The following is a 12,116-nucleotide window of genomic DNA, read 5'->3' as shown; positions in this document are numbered from 1 at the left end:
CTAACCGTCGTCACATTTCAGACCCCTTACCCCTGTTGCACACGTTTCTCGTGTTGGTTGGATAGTGGTCTGTTACAACTAGACCCGCTTAGAAGTGACCCCGGAGGATCAATGGAGGGTCGATCATGCCGAGTCGCCGGCGGTGCTGTAGGGAGGACGCGTCATTTGCGAGACACAGAGGTCGACCAACTTGCTTTCCCTCTAGGCACCAGCCTTGGCACCCTAAACTCTCGGAACGTAGTCAATGCCGCTTTGAGATAGTCTTTCAGTGCCCAGCATCTTTAAGTTGGATATCGAAGCCAACTTGAAGGATTGGTTTAACAAAGTCGTCAATAATATCTAGTGGAAAAACAGCCGATCCACAGTTTCTAGACACAACGATCACCAGATCAGACGTCCTCCTATGTTTGCTCGCTGTAAAGACTAGTATTTGTTCATCCTCATCTTTCTCTTCTTATTTTCCTTTGGCACTACCGAAGCAAGCGTAATGTTCCCAACACCAACGCTGATGATTCGGGACGATGGCGATGATGATCCTCCGAGAACAGACTGCACGAGTGCGGTGCCGGGACCGAATGGAGCGGTTCCTTGGGACGCCTGCAATTCAAATTACAACTTCCATCCCGAATTGACACCTGCGATTGCAACAGCTTCGATATTTGGTGTTCTGACTTTAGTTCATCTTATCGAAGCGATATGGTACCGAAAGGTATGATGATACATCCGAGACTCCACTTGAAATCTTCCTCTGTTTCCACCAAGAGCAATGCCATCCATCGGAATAAGTTAGTGAAGAGTATAAGTACTGACATCAATCGCCGGACAGCCTTTCACATGGACAGTTCTTATGGCGGCAAGCTGGGAAATGGGCGCATTCATTCTTCACGCATATGGCTCGCAAGATCAACAAGCCCAGGGGTACGCCACAGGCCATCAGGTGTTATTCCTGTTGGCTCCTGTATGGCTCAACGCCTTTGTTTACATGACATTTGCGCGAATGGTTTACTTCTTCCGACCAGGCGGGGAGCCTCGAGTTTGCTACATTCCAGCAAGATGGCTCGGGCGCATCTTCGTCGTTGCCGACATCGCCACATTCATTGTGCAGGCCACGGGAGGTGTCATGGCTGGCCCAACAGTAGAGCCTAATACAAGGGCAAAGGGGGTCAAGATCTACATCATCGGCATGGGTGTTCAAGAGGGCTTCATTGTGGTTTTCTTGATGTTGATGGCTCGCTTCCATTATCGTGCTCTACAAATGAACAGGGAAGATATGTACGGACTGGAAGGCGGGTCGTACGACCGCGAGGATGAAGAAGGCTACATGCCACGACGGAACTGGAAAGCCCTTCAGTTTGCACTTTATGCAGCTTTGCTTGCAATCACGGTTAGTCCTACCCTCATCCTGCCCTCTACGATGCCTTTGAACGCAGTTTGACTGACAGCTATTGGCACGCCAAGGCCCGGATCATCTTCCGTCTCGTCGAGTTTACCGGAGGCATGACTCCTGAAGAGAACCCAATACCTTTCACAGAAGCATACGCATATGCCCTAGACGCCTTCCCCATGATGTTGGCATTGCTTATTCTCGCCATCATACATCCTGGTCGAGTCCTTCAGGGTACGAATAGCGAGTTCCCCAGGAAAGGATGCCGACAGAAGCGTAAGGAGAAGAAGGAGAAAAAGGCGGTAAGAAAGGCAGCTAAGGTGGAGCGCAAGGCAGCCAAGGAGGAGAAGAATCGAATCAAGAACGACCGGAAAAAGATGAAGACATATGGAGAGGTACCTGATGCAGAACCGGATAGCTATGGGATGGGGCTGATTGATGGGCAGAACCACGAGCCCATGCGATATGCAGACTACGCTAGGTACGCAAGATGAGTGATGAACCCAAGAAGTTATGGCAGGACTCGATTATTCACATTTATCAGATAACCAACATCTCTATGTACATGTACTCATGTTTGCAAGGCTGTCTGCTGTCTTTTCGCCTTTTCCACGACACTTTTATCCGCTGCTCGTCTATGCCACCCAAGGAACACAGCTCCTTACCACGTAAATAGACTGGCCACAATGCTCAACGCCGCTTCACTGAGAGAATTAGACCTGACTCACCCGAGTTTGCCAGCGAGACAAGTAATCTACCCCAAGAACGTCGCTTTCAAGAACACACCGTAGTCCGCTTATTCATGAGAGGCGTTACTGTTGCTCACTAAGAATACCGCCACCGAATTTAGAATGAATCTTTCTTCAGTTACCTTCGCTCTCTCTTACGACTTGGCACTCTCCTTACACCATTGAATGCAACGTAGGCTATCCATGTCGGCGTCAGGTTCCAGACTTCCTACGAATACACGTCGTAGCTGACATTGCATATGTATAATGGATCCTGATCCTGGCATGTTGAGAAGACCCAAGGAGGGGGCACCCCCGGTGGATCTGCCAACGCTTTTGAGTTTTGTCTGTGCATGCATGTCATCCCGAATTTTGGGAATGACACGAGAAGTAGACAACGTGTTGATGTGAGGAACTGATTGTGGCTTGAAGTTTTGCATTCTCACGCAATAGCTTTCGGAGACCTCCAGGTCGACGCTGATGCACAGTCAGCGGAAGAGAATGATGATTTTCAGAATATGTCAACATGTGCCTAAATAAACAGGACTATCATGTCAAGAAGTCAGTCAGAGGTCATCGAAGACTGGGTCAAGACACCGATACCACCCAAGACCGCCGACATGCCTTTCCTGATACTCGACTCGGCGCTGCCATTCGTGGCTATCCTGTTGCTTCTTGGAGTCTTCTTGTTCCAACTTGTGTACCGAACTTTCACAGGAGGTCTTTCGAAAGTCCCCTCCGCTCACTGGACTTGCTCTTTCAGTCCCATTTGGATTCTTTGGCAGCGCTACCATGGGAAGGAATTGAAAGCTGTTCTCGCAGCTCATAAAAGACTGGGCAAGATTGTACGAGTCGCGCCGCAAGAGATCAGCATTAGCGACTATGAGACTGGTGTTCGTCAAGTCTACAACGCCGGGTTCGAAAAACCGGGATACTTCGATTTCTTCCAATACTATGGGTAAGTGTTAGCATCAATTCCGACGATTGCTCAATTCCACTCTCAGAGTTCTGATACCCCCAAGTTGTGGCAGTTTCACTTACTAACCTACTTGTGTTTTAGACAGCGGAACTCTTTTGCCAGCCGGAGCCGAGCAGACCATGCCGCATGCCGCCGACGGGTCTCCTCGTCTTACTCCAAGACGACACTCTTTGCCTCCGAGACCCTGAGCAAAGTAACTCACAGCATCATGTACCAACGTCTCATCCCAGTCCTCCAACATCACTCTGCACACGGACAACCGGTAGAGCTTCTGAGACTCTGTTATGCCTCAGGGTTGGACATGCTCAACTGTTACATTTTGGGTCTTTCCAGCGGACCCGACTTTACTCGAAACCCTGAGTTGACAGAGATGTGGCTGGAGCACTACGAGAACAGATACAGTCCTCAGGGCTTCTGGCTTCAGGAACTCCCCAAACTCTATCACGGGCTTCGTAAGATCGGACTCGATGTGATGCCTCGTAAGCACTATGAGTCGACCGAATGGATCGAGAACTGGATGTTGGAGCATTGCGACAAGTCTGAGGCAATGTATCGACGCATGCAGAACGGCGAGCAGCCTCCTGCGGAAGACATCCCAGTTGTGTACAATCAACTACGAAAGGCTATGTCTAACTTGAAAGACGGCAAATTCCTCGATATGCAGGCGTCGGAAGAGTTGTCTAGAATCTCTATCGCCAGTGAAATTTTTGATCACATGTGTAAGGTAACCGAACTCCTTCAATGATCTGTCACTAACGAATCTCTGTCTATTGTAGCCGGCGCTCGCGAGGTTTTTGGTAAGTTTCTGGAATTTCACTCAAGCTACTTTTACCTGCTAATTTGACTAATCAGGCCTCGTTCTTGCCTACGCGGTTTACTATCTTGCTCAGAATCCAGCTCAGCAAGAAATGTTGAAGCATGCGGTTGCGGGACTCGGAATGCACGTGAATCAAGTCGGTCACAGTGACGCTAATAGTCTGCCTTCGCCTCAAACAATTGAGTCGATCGCATATCTGCAGGCTGTCATCAAGGAGTCTCTGCGCATGAGACCCAACAGCACCCCGCTACCACGCATCACACCTCACGATAAATCTGTGAGCATCTCGGGAGTCGACGGTATTCCAGCGGGCACTCGGGTCAACTGCTTCCAATGGTTTTTGCACCGGAACCCTGAAATGTGGACACAGCCAAACGCCTGGGTTCCTGAACGCTGGCTGGACCCGAATGGCGCAGAAAGGACCGATATGCCTCCTCTCTGGGCCTTCGTCACCGGTCCGAGGGCTTGTATAGGAACACAACTGACGTACTATCGTAAGTCATCTCTCCATGTGGCAAACATATATGCATCCTCGCTCTGCGATAGGTATCGATGATTCCCAGGAAGATGCTAACTCGACCTCAGTGTTCGGATACATTTTGGCCGGTCTGTTCTCGAACTTCAGTGTCCAAATCGCCCGCCCTGAGACCTACGGTCGCCACACACCAGGATCTCTAGAAGACGAACTCTTTGTCTTAATGACACCGATTGCTGCATAAACTGAGGGAGGGGTCGTATTTTGATGCACTTCCCTCTACCAAGGGCTAGTACCTAAGAATGGTTTCGCATATGTGGTTGGCTACTTGTCACATGTTTTTCTTGACGCAATTTGGTTTCAAAATAGTTGGGGATGGCTAGTTGTACAGGATTTGTCGTATATAAAAAGACTAAAGATGATTGAGCGCCGTAGGCAAGATTAGAATGAGTTTCGATGTGCTAAACTGAAAGAAAGATTTTGTATTCCGATTTGTCTAAGTCTTCTCTTATTGGCATGTACTCTACGTGTTCTTTGTCGCTTTCTCAAGGTACTTGATACTTACTTGCAAGTTTGACGACATAATATAGCGTTGATCCGGAACGCGCAAATGTTTCTGTGCTGTTCGCATCAGGAGTACCAAGAACTGGGGTTTAATCACAGATCTTCTCTTGTACTAAAACAGGTAGACTAGTGTCACGTAGACCTCTCTATGCATTAGAGTCACTGATTCTAGTCTGGATGGCATCCTCAAACTATGAGTACAGGAACGCCTTCCTGTACTCATTCAACATTTCTCATCACGCCTGCATTGACAAGATGCATGGGTGGCCAAGCTGGGTGACTTTTGCGACTAGCCGCGTGAGCACCTGCCATGGTAATTACCAAATGGGAGGTTGGTACCAGAGCCGTCGGTCTAGAACATCGGTCGATGCATGTCAGAAGTGGCTAAAACAACGGCTCTACCTTGTTGGCCTTCCCTTGGCAGGTCTACCTAGAGAGTTTTGAGCCATCAAACTATGCGAAAATCTTGGAAGATGATTTGCGTGCCGACCAGTCAACTTTGGTCTCGCAGCCTAAATCATTCACATGAAAGCCTATTCGAGGTTGCAGACCACCGAATGAGCGACTATCTCTAGGGCGTTTGAAAAAATCCCAGTCATGATGATTATTAGTGACGATGACCTTTTCAGCAAGGGCGGCCTTTCGTTGTACAGCATTTCTGTGGCGAAATTGAAAAGGTAAATGATCTACCTTTACGACAGGTGAACATCGGTGACACCTTAATGCATATCGCTCTCTCGGCTCGATCTTTTTGTACCGAATAGCATTTTTAAACATTGTTCAACGAAGCACGATTGATATGTCTCTGCCTCAAGAGCGATCAGTGACATCGCAGGTGTTATTGGAGCTCCGGCTAGTTACTCCAAAGTTTCAGCTGCGGCTGTATGCAATGAGACAGCCACCAACTCACACTAAGGTAAGACCCGATATGAAGGCCAAGCTGAACCCCCTTGCATGCCACCTTGAGGTTGGGAGCCGTGCACAAACCCCGCGCTATTTGAACGCTTTGGATCTCCATTCATCTCGAAAAGACAACTAACGCTCATCTTCGAAAATCAATGCCCACCTGTACCTAGAAACATGGCTTCTACTCCTCGTGGCGCTCACAAGCGCTTGATTGTGTGTTGCGATGGAACGTGGATGGACTCGTTAGGCAGCAAGGGGTAAACTGACCTTTGTCACCCGCGACAGCTTCATCGTCAGCTAACCGGCACGCAAAGCGCTGAGCCGCAATCTAACGTGACAAGAATATCTCGGATCCTTCGGCGAACCTGTCAAGATGGCACCCACCAAATTGTCATGTATCATCCTGGCGTTGGCAGCTCAGACAGCGTAGTCGACAAGTTCACAGGTGGACTATTTGGGGTTGGACTTGACCAGGTAAAGCCCATTGCGACTTGTCATTCTCCTTTGATAGGGAGCTAATGCTTTACGTAGGCCATTCGCGAGGTCTACAATTTTATATGTACCAATTACGTCGATGGAGACGACATCATCCTTATAGGCTTCTCCCGCGGCGCCTTCACGGCGCGCTCTGTCGCCGATATGATTGCGACGGTCGGCTTGCTAACTCCTTCGGGCTTGGATCATTTCTACGCCATCTTTGAAGATTATGAGAACATGGGCGACTCTGATCGTGATCCGAGTTTATTCTTGGACCCGAAAGTACTTCCCTATAACGGTGAGAAAGGAGCAGCCCGGGCTAACTGGGAGATGGATCGGAAATCACAGTATGAGAGATGGCTTTCCAAGGTATGTCCTGCTGCTGAAGTGCCTCTCCTCAAGATGTGATACTGATAGGATTCAGAATGGCCTCACAAGGCACACGTATGAAGATGCAAATGGCGTGCACGAGATCAACATCAAGGCGGTTGGCGTATGGGATACCGTCGGCGCCTTGGGCATTCCCCCGGCCCCGGTCGTTGGCCTCCAGGGGACATCAAATCAATAAGTTTTTCTTTACTGTGAGCATTCCGAAATTGAATACCGCTAACATAGAAGTTCTACATGGAAGTTCAGCAACACTCAGGTATCCGACCGCGTAGAAAACGCCTTCCATGCTCTGTCTCTAGACGAACCCCGGTTTGCATTCCGCCCTGCACTCTGGGAAAAGCTTGAGGGCAATAAGACCAATCTCCGACAGGTTTGGTTTCCTGGTAACCATGCCGGTGTCGGCGGGGGATGGCATGAGCAACAAATTGCCAGCATCACTCTAGCTTGTATGTAGCCCATGCCATGGTGTGTGCTTTTCGATAGAAACTGACAGAAAAAACAAGGGATGTGTGATCAACTATCAAGCGTTGGTGTGGAGTTTAACCCTGGTCGTATGTCAGACATTTTCACTGAGGGACTTCGGTTCTCAGCTGGACACCCATTCTCGTATGTGCCCAGCTCCTGGTCATCATGGCTCCGGCCGAGGCAACAACTGCCGTGGGCGAATCCCAAGATATGTCCGGTAAAGGCATCAAGCATCCATCGGGATGAGGCTGAATGTGATGGAAAAGATCGTCATCCCGCCGGTGGTGCAGAAGAGCTCTGGAAAACCGCTCGTCCGTGGGGACTAGGCCAAATCCGATATCCTACGAGCCGCCTCCAGACCTGGTCAGGAACCACAATCCGTCACCCTGGGACCTTTATGCGTACGGACCCGGAAACGAACCAAGACACGGACCAGCCTTTGCTCAACACCAACGAGAGAATTCACAGTAGCGTGCGGGTCAGACTGGCTTGCCAAGGCCTTGCTATGGACGATGATGGGGTCTGGGACTGCAAAGCTCTGGCCACAGCCGATGACGGGAGTGGACTGTGGAAGCTGGAACGCGGCTCCGGGCTTAACGCCTCTGAGGCAGATAGCGTCAAAGACGGCAAGACCAGGAAGTTGGATCTTGACGCAGAGGGAGATGTCTTGAAGCCTTATCCGGTCCAGAAGGAAGACAGCCAATGGAAATGGGTATTGGCTAGCAAACATCCCAACGCCTTCCCGCTGGCTGGTGTGCTTCCCGAGGAGCCTTTGACGGGGTACTGGGAACGGAAGTTGCTTGCTTTGACTGCGGGAAATCCCGACGTGTGGAGATGGGCGGAGGAGAACCCCCCCTTTGGCTTGATCTAGGTCCTCTCTGTCTCAGTCAGTGGTATTTGTGGTGAGGGGGCGGACAGCCTCGAGATCACGGCGAATGTGACGAATACAGTTGAATGTCTTACACTTGATTCTACCGCTGGAAAGTCCAGCAAATCAGATAACCTCCCCTTGCAAGTGATCGCCATGGGAGCACGAGTGATCGCCATACCGGCATTGTGTAACCTGCGTGCCTGCGTGCCTCCCACCTGCTTGGCTCTTGGGTCCTCCACCATGTCGATCCCATCCTAGTATGTAGGAGTTTCCAGAACGAATACCTATCTGTGCTGCTCATTCTTTGCTCGAAACTCGCTCATCGTACACATAGACTTTGCCCAGCGGTATTGTTACCGCCACCATCGCGATATACTGACAGTTGTACGATCCCCGATCAGATTTGCCGCATTCTTGAGCAAGGCTGCATGCGATCGAAACTGCGCGATTCCGTCATTTCTTGTGCCTTTGAGGCAGGCTATTGCGGCTAGCTAACGGGAACTACCGATGGGCTGGCAAAAGGGAGCTTACGCCGTGTCTCTGATCGGGCTGAGACATCGGCGGACTTAGGCTTGTCCTACTTGACCAGTAACGGCCTTGTACAACCTGGCGAGACCTTCTCCCGTCTCAAGCCATTCCTCCGGATGTTCTGTGATCCATCCAGTTGGGAAGATGTCTCTCTGATGGCTCAAAGGTGCGTTGTGTCTCGGCTCGAGTCTGGCAACAGAGGAGACGATTCTTCAGTCTTTGGGGATGTTGACAACGGCAAAATTGATTCCAGCTATGACTGCATTCGTCAATCAATCACTAGAATGTTGTCTGAATTGGGAATATCGTGGGATTCAGCAGGACTGAGAAGCCTGAGATATTGAGTATAAAATAACTCAAGATTTCCATCATGGGCCCTTCTTTTCTTCTTCACTCGCCACAGCAACTCCGACATCTTCACATCTTCAGCAAAGGTTCCTTGAATCAACAGTTCAAACATTTCAAGATGGCTTCCATTCGCACTCTTACCACCTTTGCCCTGGCTTTTGGTGTCGCCGCCAATCCTGCGCCTGCTCCTCAGCCCGAAGCTGTAGCCGGCATCGCTGACTCCATTGGCCCTGCCGCGGTCAAGCTCGAACCAGTCTCTCTCTCCTTAACTCTTCCCAATGTCGAGCTCCCGACCCCGCCTACTGTCAACGCTCCCCGCGGCGTTCCCGACATTGATATTCCGGCTCTTCCCACTGCTCTCCTCTCTCTTCCGAGTCTCAATCTCCCCCGCGGCCTCGCGGCTCCGACTCTCGCACCTCCTGCGCTACCAGCCCTACCGACATTGTCTGTCGATGTTGACATTCCAGCTTCAACCATCTCGTTGGCCATCGAAGTTCCGGACCTGAACATTCCCCGCGGCCTTACGGCTCCGACTCTTGCACCCCCGGTACTCCCAGTTTTGCCGACTCTTTCCGTTGACGTGGCTGTCCCGGCTTCTACTGTCTCAGTGACCGTTGAGGTCCCGGATCTGAATATCCCTCGGGACCTCCCAATCCTGTCTTCTCTTCTCTCGCTATCGGTCAACGTTGAGGCCACTGGCCTCCCTGTTCTCCCCGCCGTCAATGTTCCCCGAGAGATCCCGGCGATTCCTTCCATCAGCATTGAGCTTCCTGTTCTGCCCTCAACTTCCATCGCACTTCCAATCCGCAGGCACGCTCGGGATATCTCAATCGCTAACCCTCCCCTCCCTACCCTGCCAGCTGTTAAAGTCGCTCCTTACACGGTTGCTCTTCCCGGTATCGCTGTTCCCAATGCCCCCGGCGTTGTCGTTGAGCGGGACATTCCCGCCATCACCAGTCTCCCGGTCGAGGTTACACTGCCCCCCCTTGCGCTCCCCAGTCTCCCCAAGCTCAACCTCGAGCGCGACCTTTCGACTACCATCGATCTCTCGGTCCTCAGCACTCTGCTTGCTGTTCTGCCCACCGCCGTCCCAAAGCTGAACCTCGAGCGAGACCTGCCTGCCGTTGATGCCTCGATCCTCAGCTCGCTGGTCGCCGCTCTGCCCACCCCGAAGTTGAACTTGGAGCGCGACCTGCCTACCGTTGACGCCACCATCCTGAGCAGCATTCTTGCCACTCTCCCCACCGCCATTCCAAAGTTGAACCTCGAGCGCGACTTGCATGCTATCGACGCCTCAATCATCAGCTCTTTGGTCGCTGCTCTGCCCACCCCTTCCGTGAAGCTGAACCTCGAGCGCAGCTTGCCCGCCATTGACCTCTCGGTTCTCAGCTCTCTGGTCGCCATTCTGCCTACCGCCATTCCCAAGCTTCCGGAGCGCGACTTGCCCATTGATGCTTCCGCGGTTATCAGCAGCATCCTCGCTACCCTGCCTAGCCCTCTCGCCAAGCTCAACTTAAAGCGCGATTTGCCTGTCGATGCTTCCGCGGTCATCGGCTCCTTGTTTGCTGCTCTGACGACTCCTCCCGCGAAGTTGGCCGAACGCGAAATCGCAGTCCCGCTTCCCACTGTCGCACCTGTCACCTTCTCCCTCACTGCCCCCGTCGTTCTGCCTGCTCCTGTTATTCCTGCAATTCCCCGCGACATCGTCCCGAGCTCCGTCGACCTGCCCGCCGCCCCTACTCTGCCCGCCATTCCTCCCGTCAACGTCAAGGGCGAGCCCATCAACGCCAAGGTTCTGCCTCTTCGCGCCCTCCCGATCCTTCCTATCAACCCCACCACCTTGATCTCATTGATCCCTGCCCCGACCGGAATTCTCAGCTGCTCTACCGTCCAATGCATTCCCAACTACGTCTGCAAGGAGAAGAATGGCGCACCCATCTGCGTGCCTGTCTCTCCTACAGTCCCTGCTGTCTAAATTCCCTGCTGTCGATCCCGTCCCTTTAGAGACGGGGCGCCCGATCTAGCAAGCCGGCACTCGCAAAAACACTAGCTCTCGGTGACGAACTAGTAATATCTTAATAACATGGGGATAAAAGGAGGCTTGGATAGCTCCCCCCCACAGATTGGAAAATGGAGGATCGTAGTAATGAAGGACGTATAATGGGGAGGGGGGAAACGTCAAACTTAGCTGCCCCTGAGGCATGAATCTATTAATTACTCAATAGCTAATCTAATCCATCTCTTTTCTCAACTGCCAAGACGCGATCATCATCCTCGTCCGAACATGCCGGGTGCTGCTTACTCCCATCCCTTTAGCCTATAGGGTCTGTTCTCGGACCTTATACACTAGCTAGCACGCTTTGTCCGTGAGTTGGTCAACGCCCGTGCCGTTGTTTAAAGTTAGCCCATTCCTTTCATATAACTGGAGACAACCAGTTGTCGCCGGCATTTAATCACTCTCAAACAATGAACTATATTTGTTCCCTGAATCGCGCCAAACTTACTGCTCGCCGACAATGAGGGTTGAATCCTTCACTTTTGGACCATAAAGGTTGACGTTGCCGCCTGATCTTGAACAGGTCCAGGTGTTCCTCAAAGCCATTCACTCATTTATCTTCAGCACAAGAACGCTCGATTCCAACTCGGCCAGTCATTCTTTTACCAACAAACCCAAATCATCAACATGATGTTCCTTCACTCGCTTATCGTCGGCGTCTTCGCCATTGCCGCCTCCGCCGCCCCGGCCCCGACCCCGCAAGGAGAACCCGCCCAAGATCGCTGCGCCGGCGTCGCTTGCCCCGAAAACTCCTACTGCAAAGTTTTCGATTTCAAGTTGGAGCACCCCGTCGGTTGCCAATCTAACGGTACCGTACCAGCCGATGCAGAGACGTGCGGCTCAGTCATTTGCCCGACAGGAACAACATGCTGCAACTCTCCGTGTGGCGTGTGCGCGAAGCCCGGGGAAACATGCTTGCAATGGGTCTGCTAAGTGGTGGAAATCTCGGATGGGATGGGGAAATTCGGGAAGCAATACCAGGTCATTGTCAGGAGTTCAGGCGTCCCTTCGATCATCTTCAAACCTCAACCACAGAACAATTGAAAATGATACACGTACCGGAGAATGCAGCATTTTCCATCTCACAAACTTACAACAAACCCACATCATGCTTGTGCTCCTCACCCC

At 51.5% G+C, this 12,116-nt stretch overlaps 5 protein-coding genes across 5 annotated transcripts; all 5 read left to right on the top strand.

Moving 5' to 3' along the window:
- Window positions 1–487: 487 nt before the first annotated feature.
- Window positions 488–1,878, top strand: CCOS01_03947 (RTA1 domain-containing protein; the record flags this gene model as incomplete). Its single annotated transcript, XM_060452130.1, has 4 exons — window positions 488–709; window positions 827–1,384; window positions 1,459–1,779; window positions 1,831–1,878. 4 exons carry the CDS (start codon window positions 488–490, stop codon window positions 1,876–1,878), a joined length of 1,149 nt encoding a protein of 382 aa, XP_060318395.1.
- A 785-nt stretch (window positions 1,879–2,663) lies between these two features.
- CCOS01_03946 (uncharacterized protein) lies at window positions 2,664–4,627 on the top strand (the record flags this gene model as incomplete). The annotated part of the gene is made up of 5 exons (XM_060452129.1): window positions 2,664–3,070; window positions 3,173–3,810; window positions 3,868–3,888; window positions 3,944–4,402; window positions 4,494–4,627. The coding sequence occupies 5 exons, from the start codon at window positions 2,664–2,666 to the stop codon at window positions 4,625–4,627; spliced, it is 1,659 nt and encodes a 552-aa protein (XP_060318394.1).
- Window positions 4,628–6,246: 1,619 nt separating this feature from the next.
- CCOS01_03945 (peptidoglycan binding domain-containing protein) lies at window positions 6,247–8,056 on the top strand (the record flags this gene model as incomplete). Its single annotated transcript, XM_060452128.1, has 5 exons — window positions 6,247–6,327; window positions 6,385–6,699; window positions 6,755–6,868; window positions 6,962–7,166; window positions 7,224–8,056. The coding sequence occupies 5 exons, from the start codon at window positions 6,247–6,249 to the stop codon at window positions 8,054–8,056; spliced, it is 1,548 nt and encodes a 515-aa protein (XP_060318393.1).
- Window positions 8,057–9,050: 994 nt separating this feature from the next.
- Window positions 9,051–10,907, top strand: CCOS01_03944 (uncharacterized protein; the record flags this gene model as incomplete). Its single annotated transcript, XM_060452127.1, has 1 exon — window positions 9,051–10,907. One exon carries the CDS (start codon window positions 9,051–9,053, stop codon window positions 10,905–10,907), a length of 1,857 nt encoding a protein of 618 aa, XP_060318392.1.
- Window positions 10,908–11,615: 708 nt separating this feature from the next.
- CCOS01_03943 (uncharacterized protein) lies at window positions 11,616–11,921 on the top strand (the record flags this gene model as incomplete). The annotated part of the gene is made up of 1 exon (XM_060452126.1): window positions 11,616–11,921. One exon carries the CDS (start codon window positions 11,616–11,618, stop codon window positions 11,919–11,921), a length of 306 nt encoding a protein of 101 aa, XP_060318391.1.
- Window positions 11,922–12,116: the final 195 nt, after the last annotated feature.

Source organism: Colletotrichum costaricense (genome assembly GCF_030867565.1).
Source record: "Colletotrichum costaricense strain IMI 309622 chromosome Unknown Scaffold_3.1, whole genome shotgun sequence".
In the NCBI taxonomy this organism is placed as follows: Eukaryota; Fungi; Ascomycota; class Sordariomycetes; order Glomerellales; family Glomerellaceae; genus Colletotrichum; species Colletotrichum costaricense.
The sequence above is the reverse complement of the archived record's forward strand: the minus strand, read 5'-3'. Positions and strand labels throughout refer to the sequence as shown.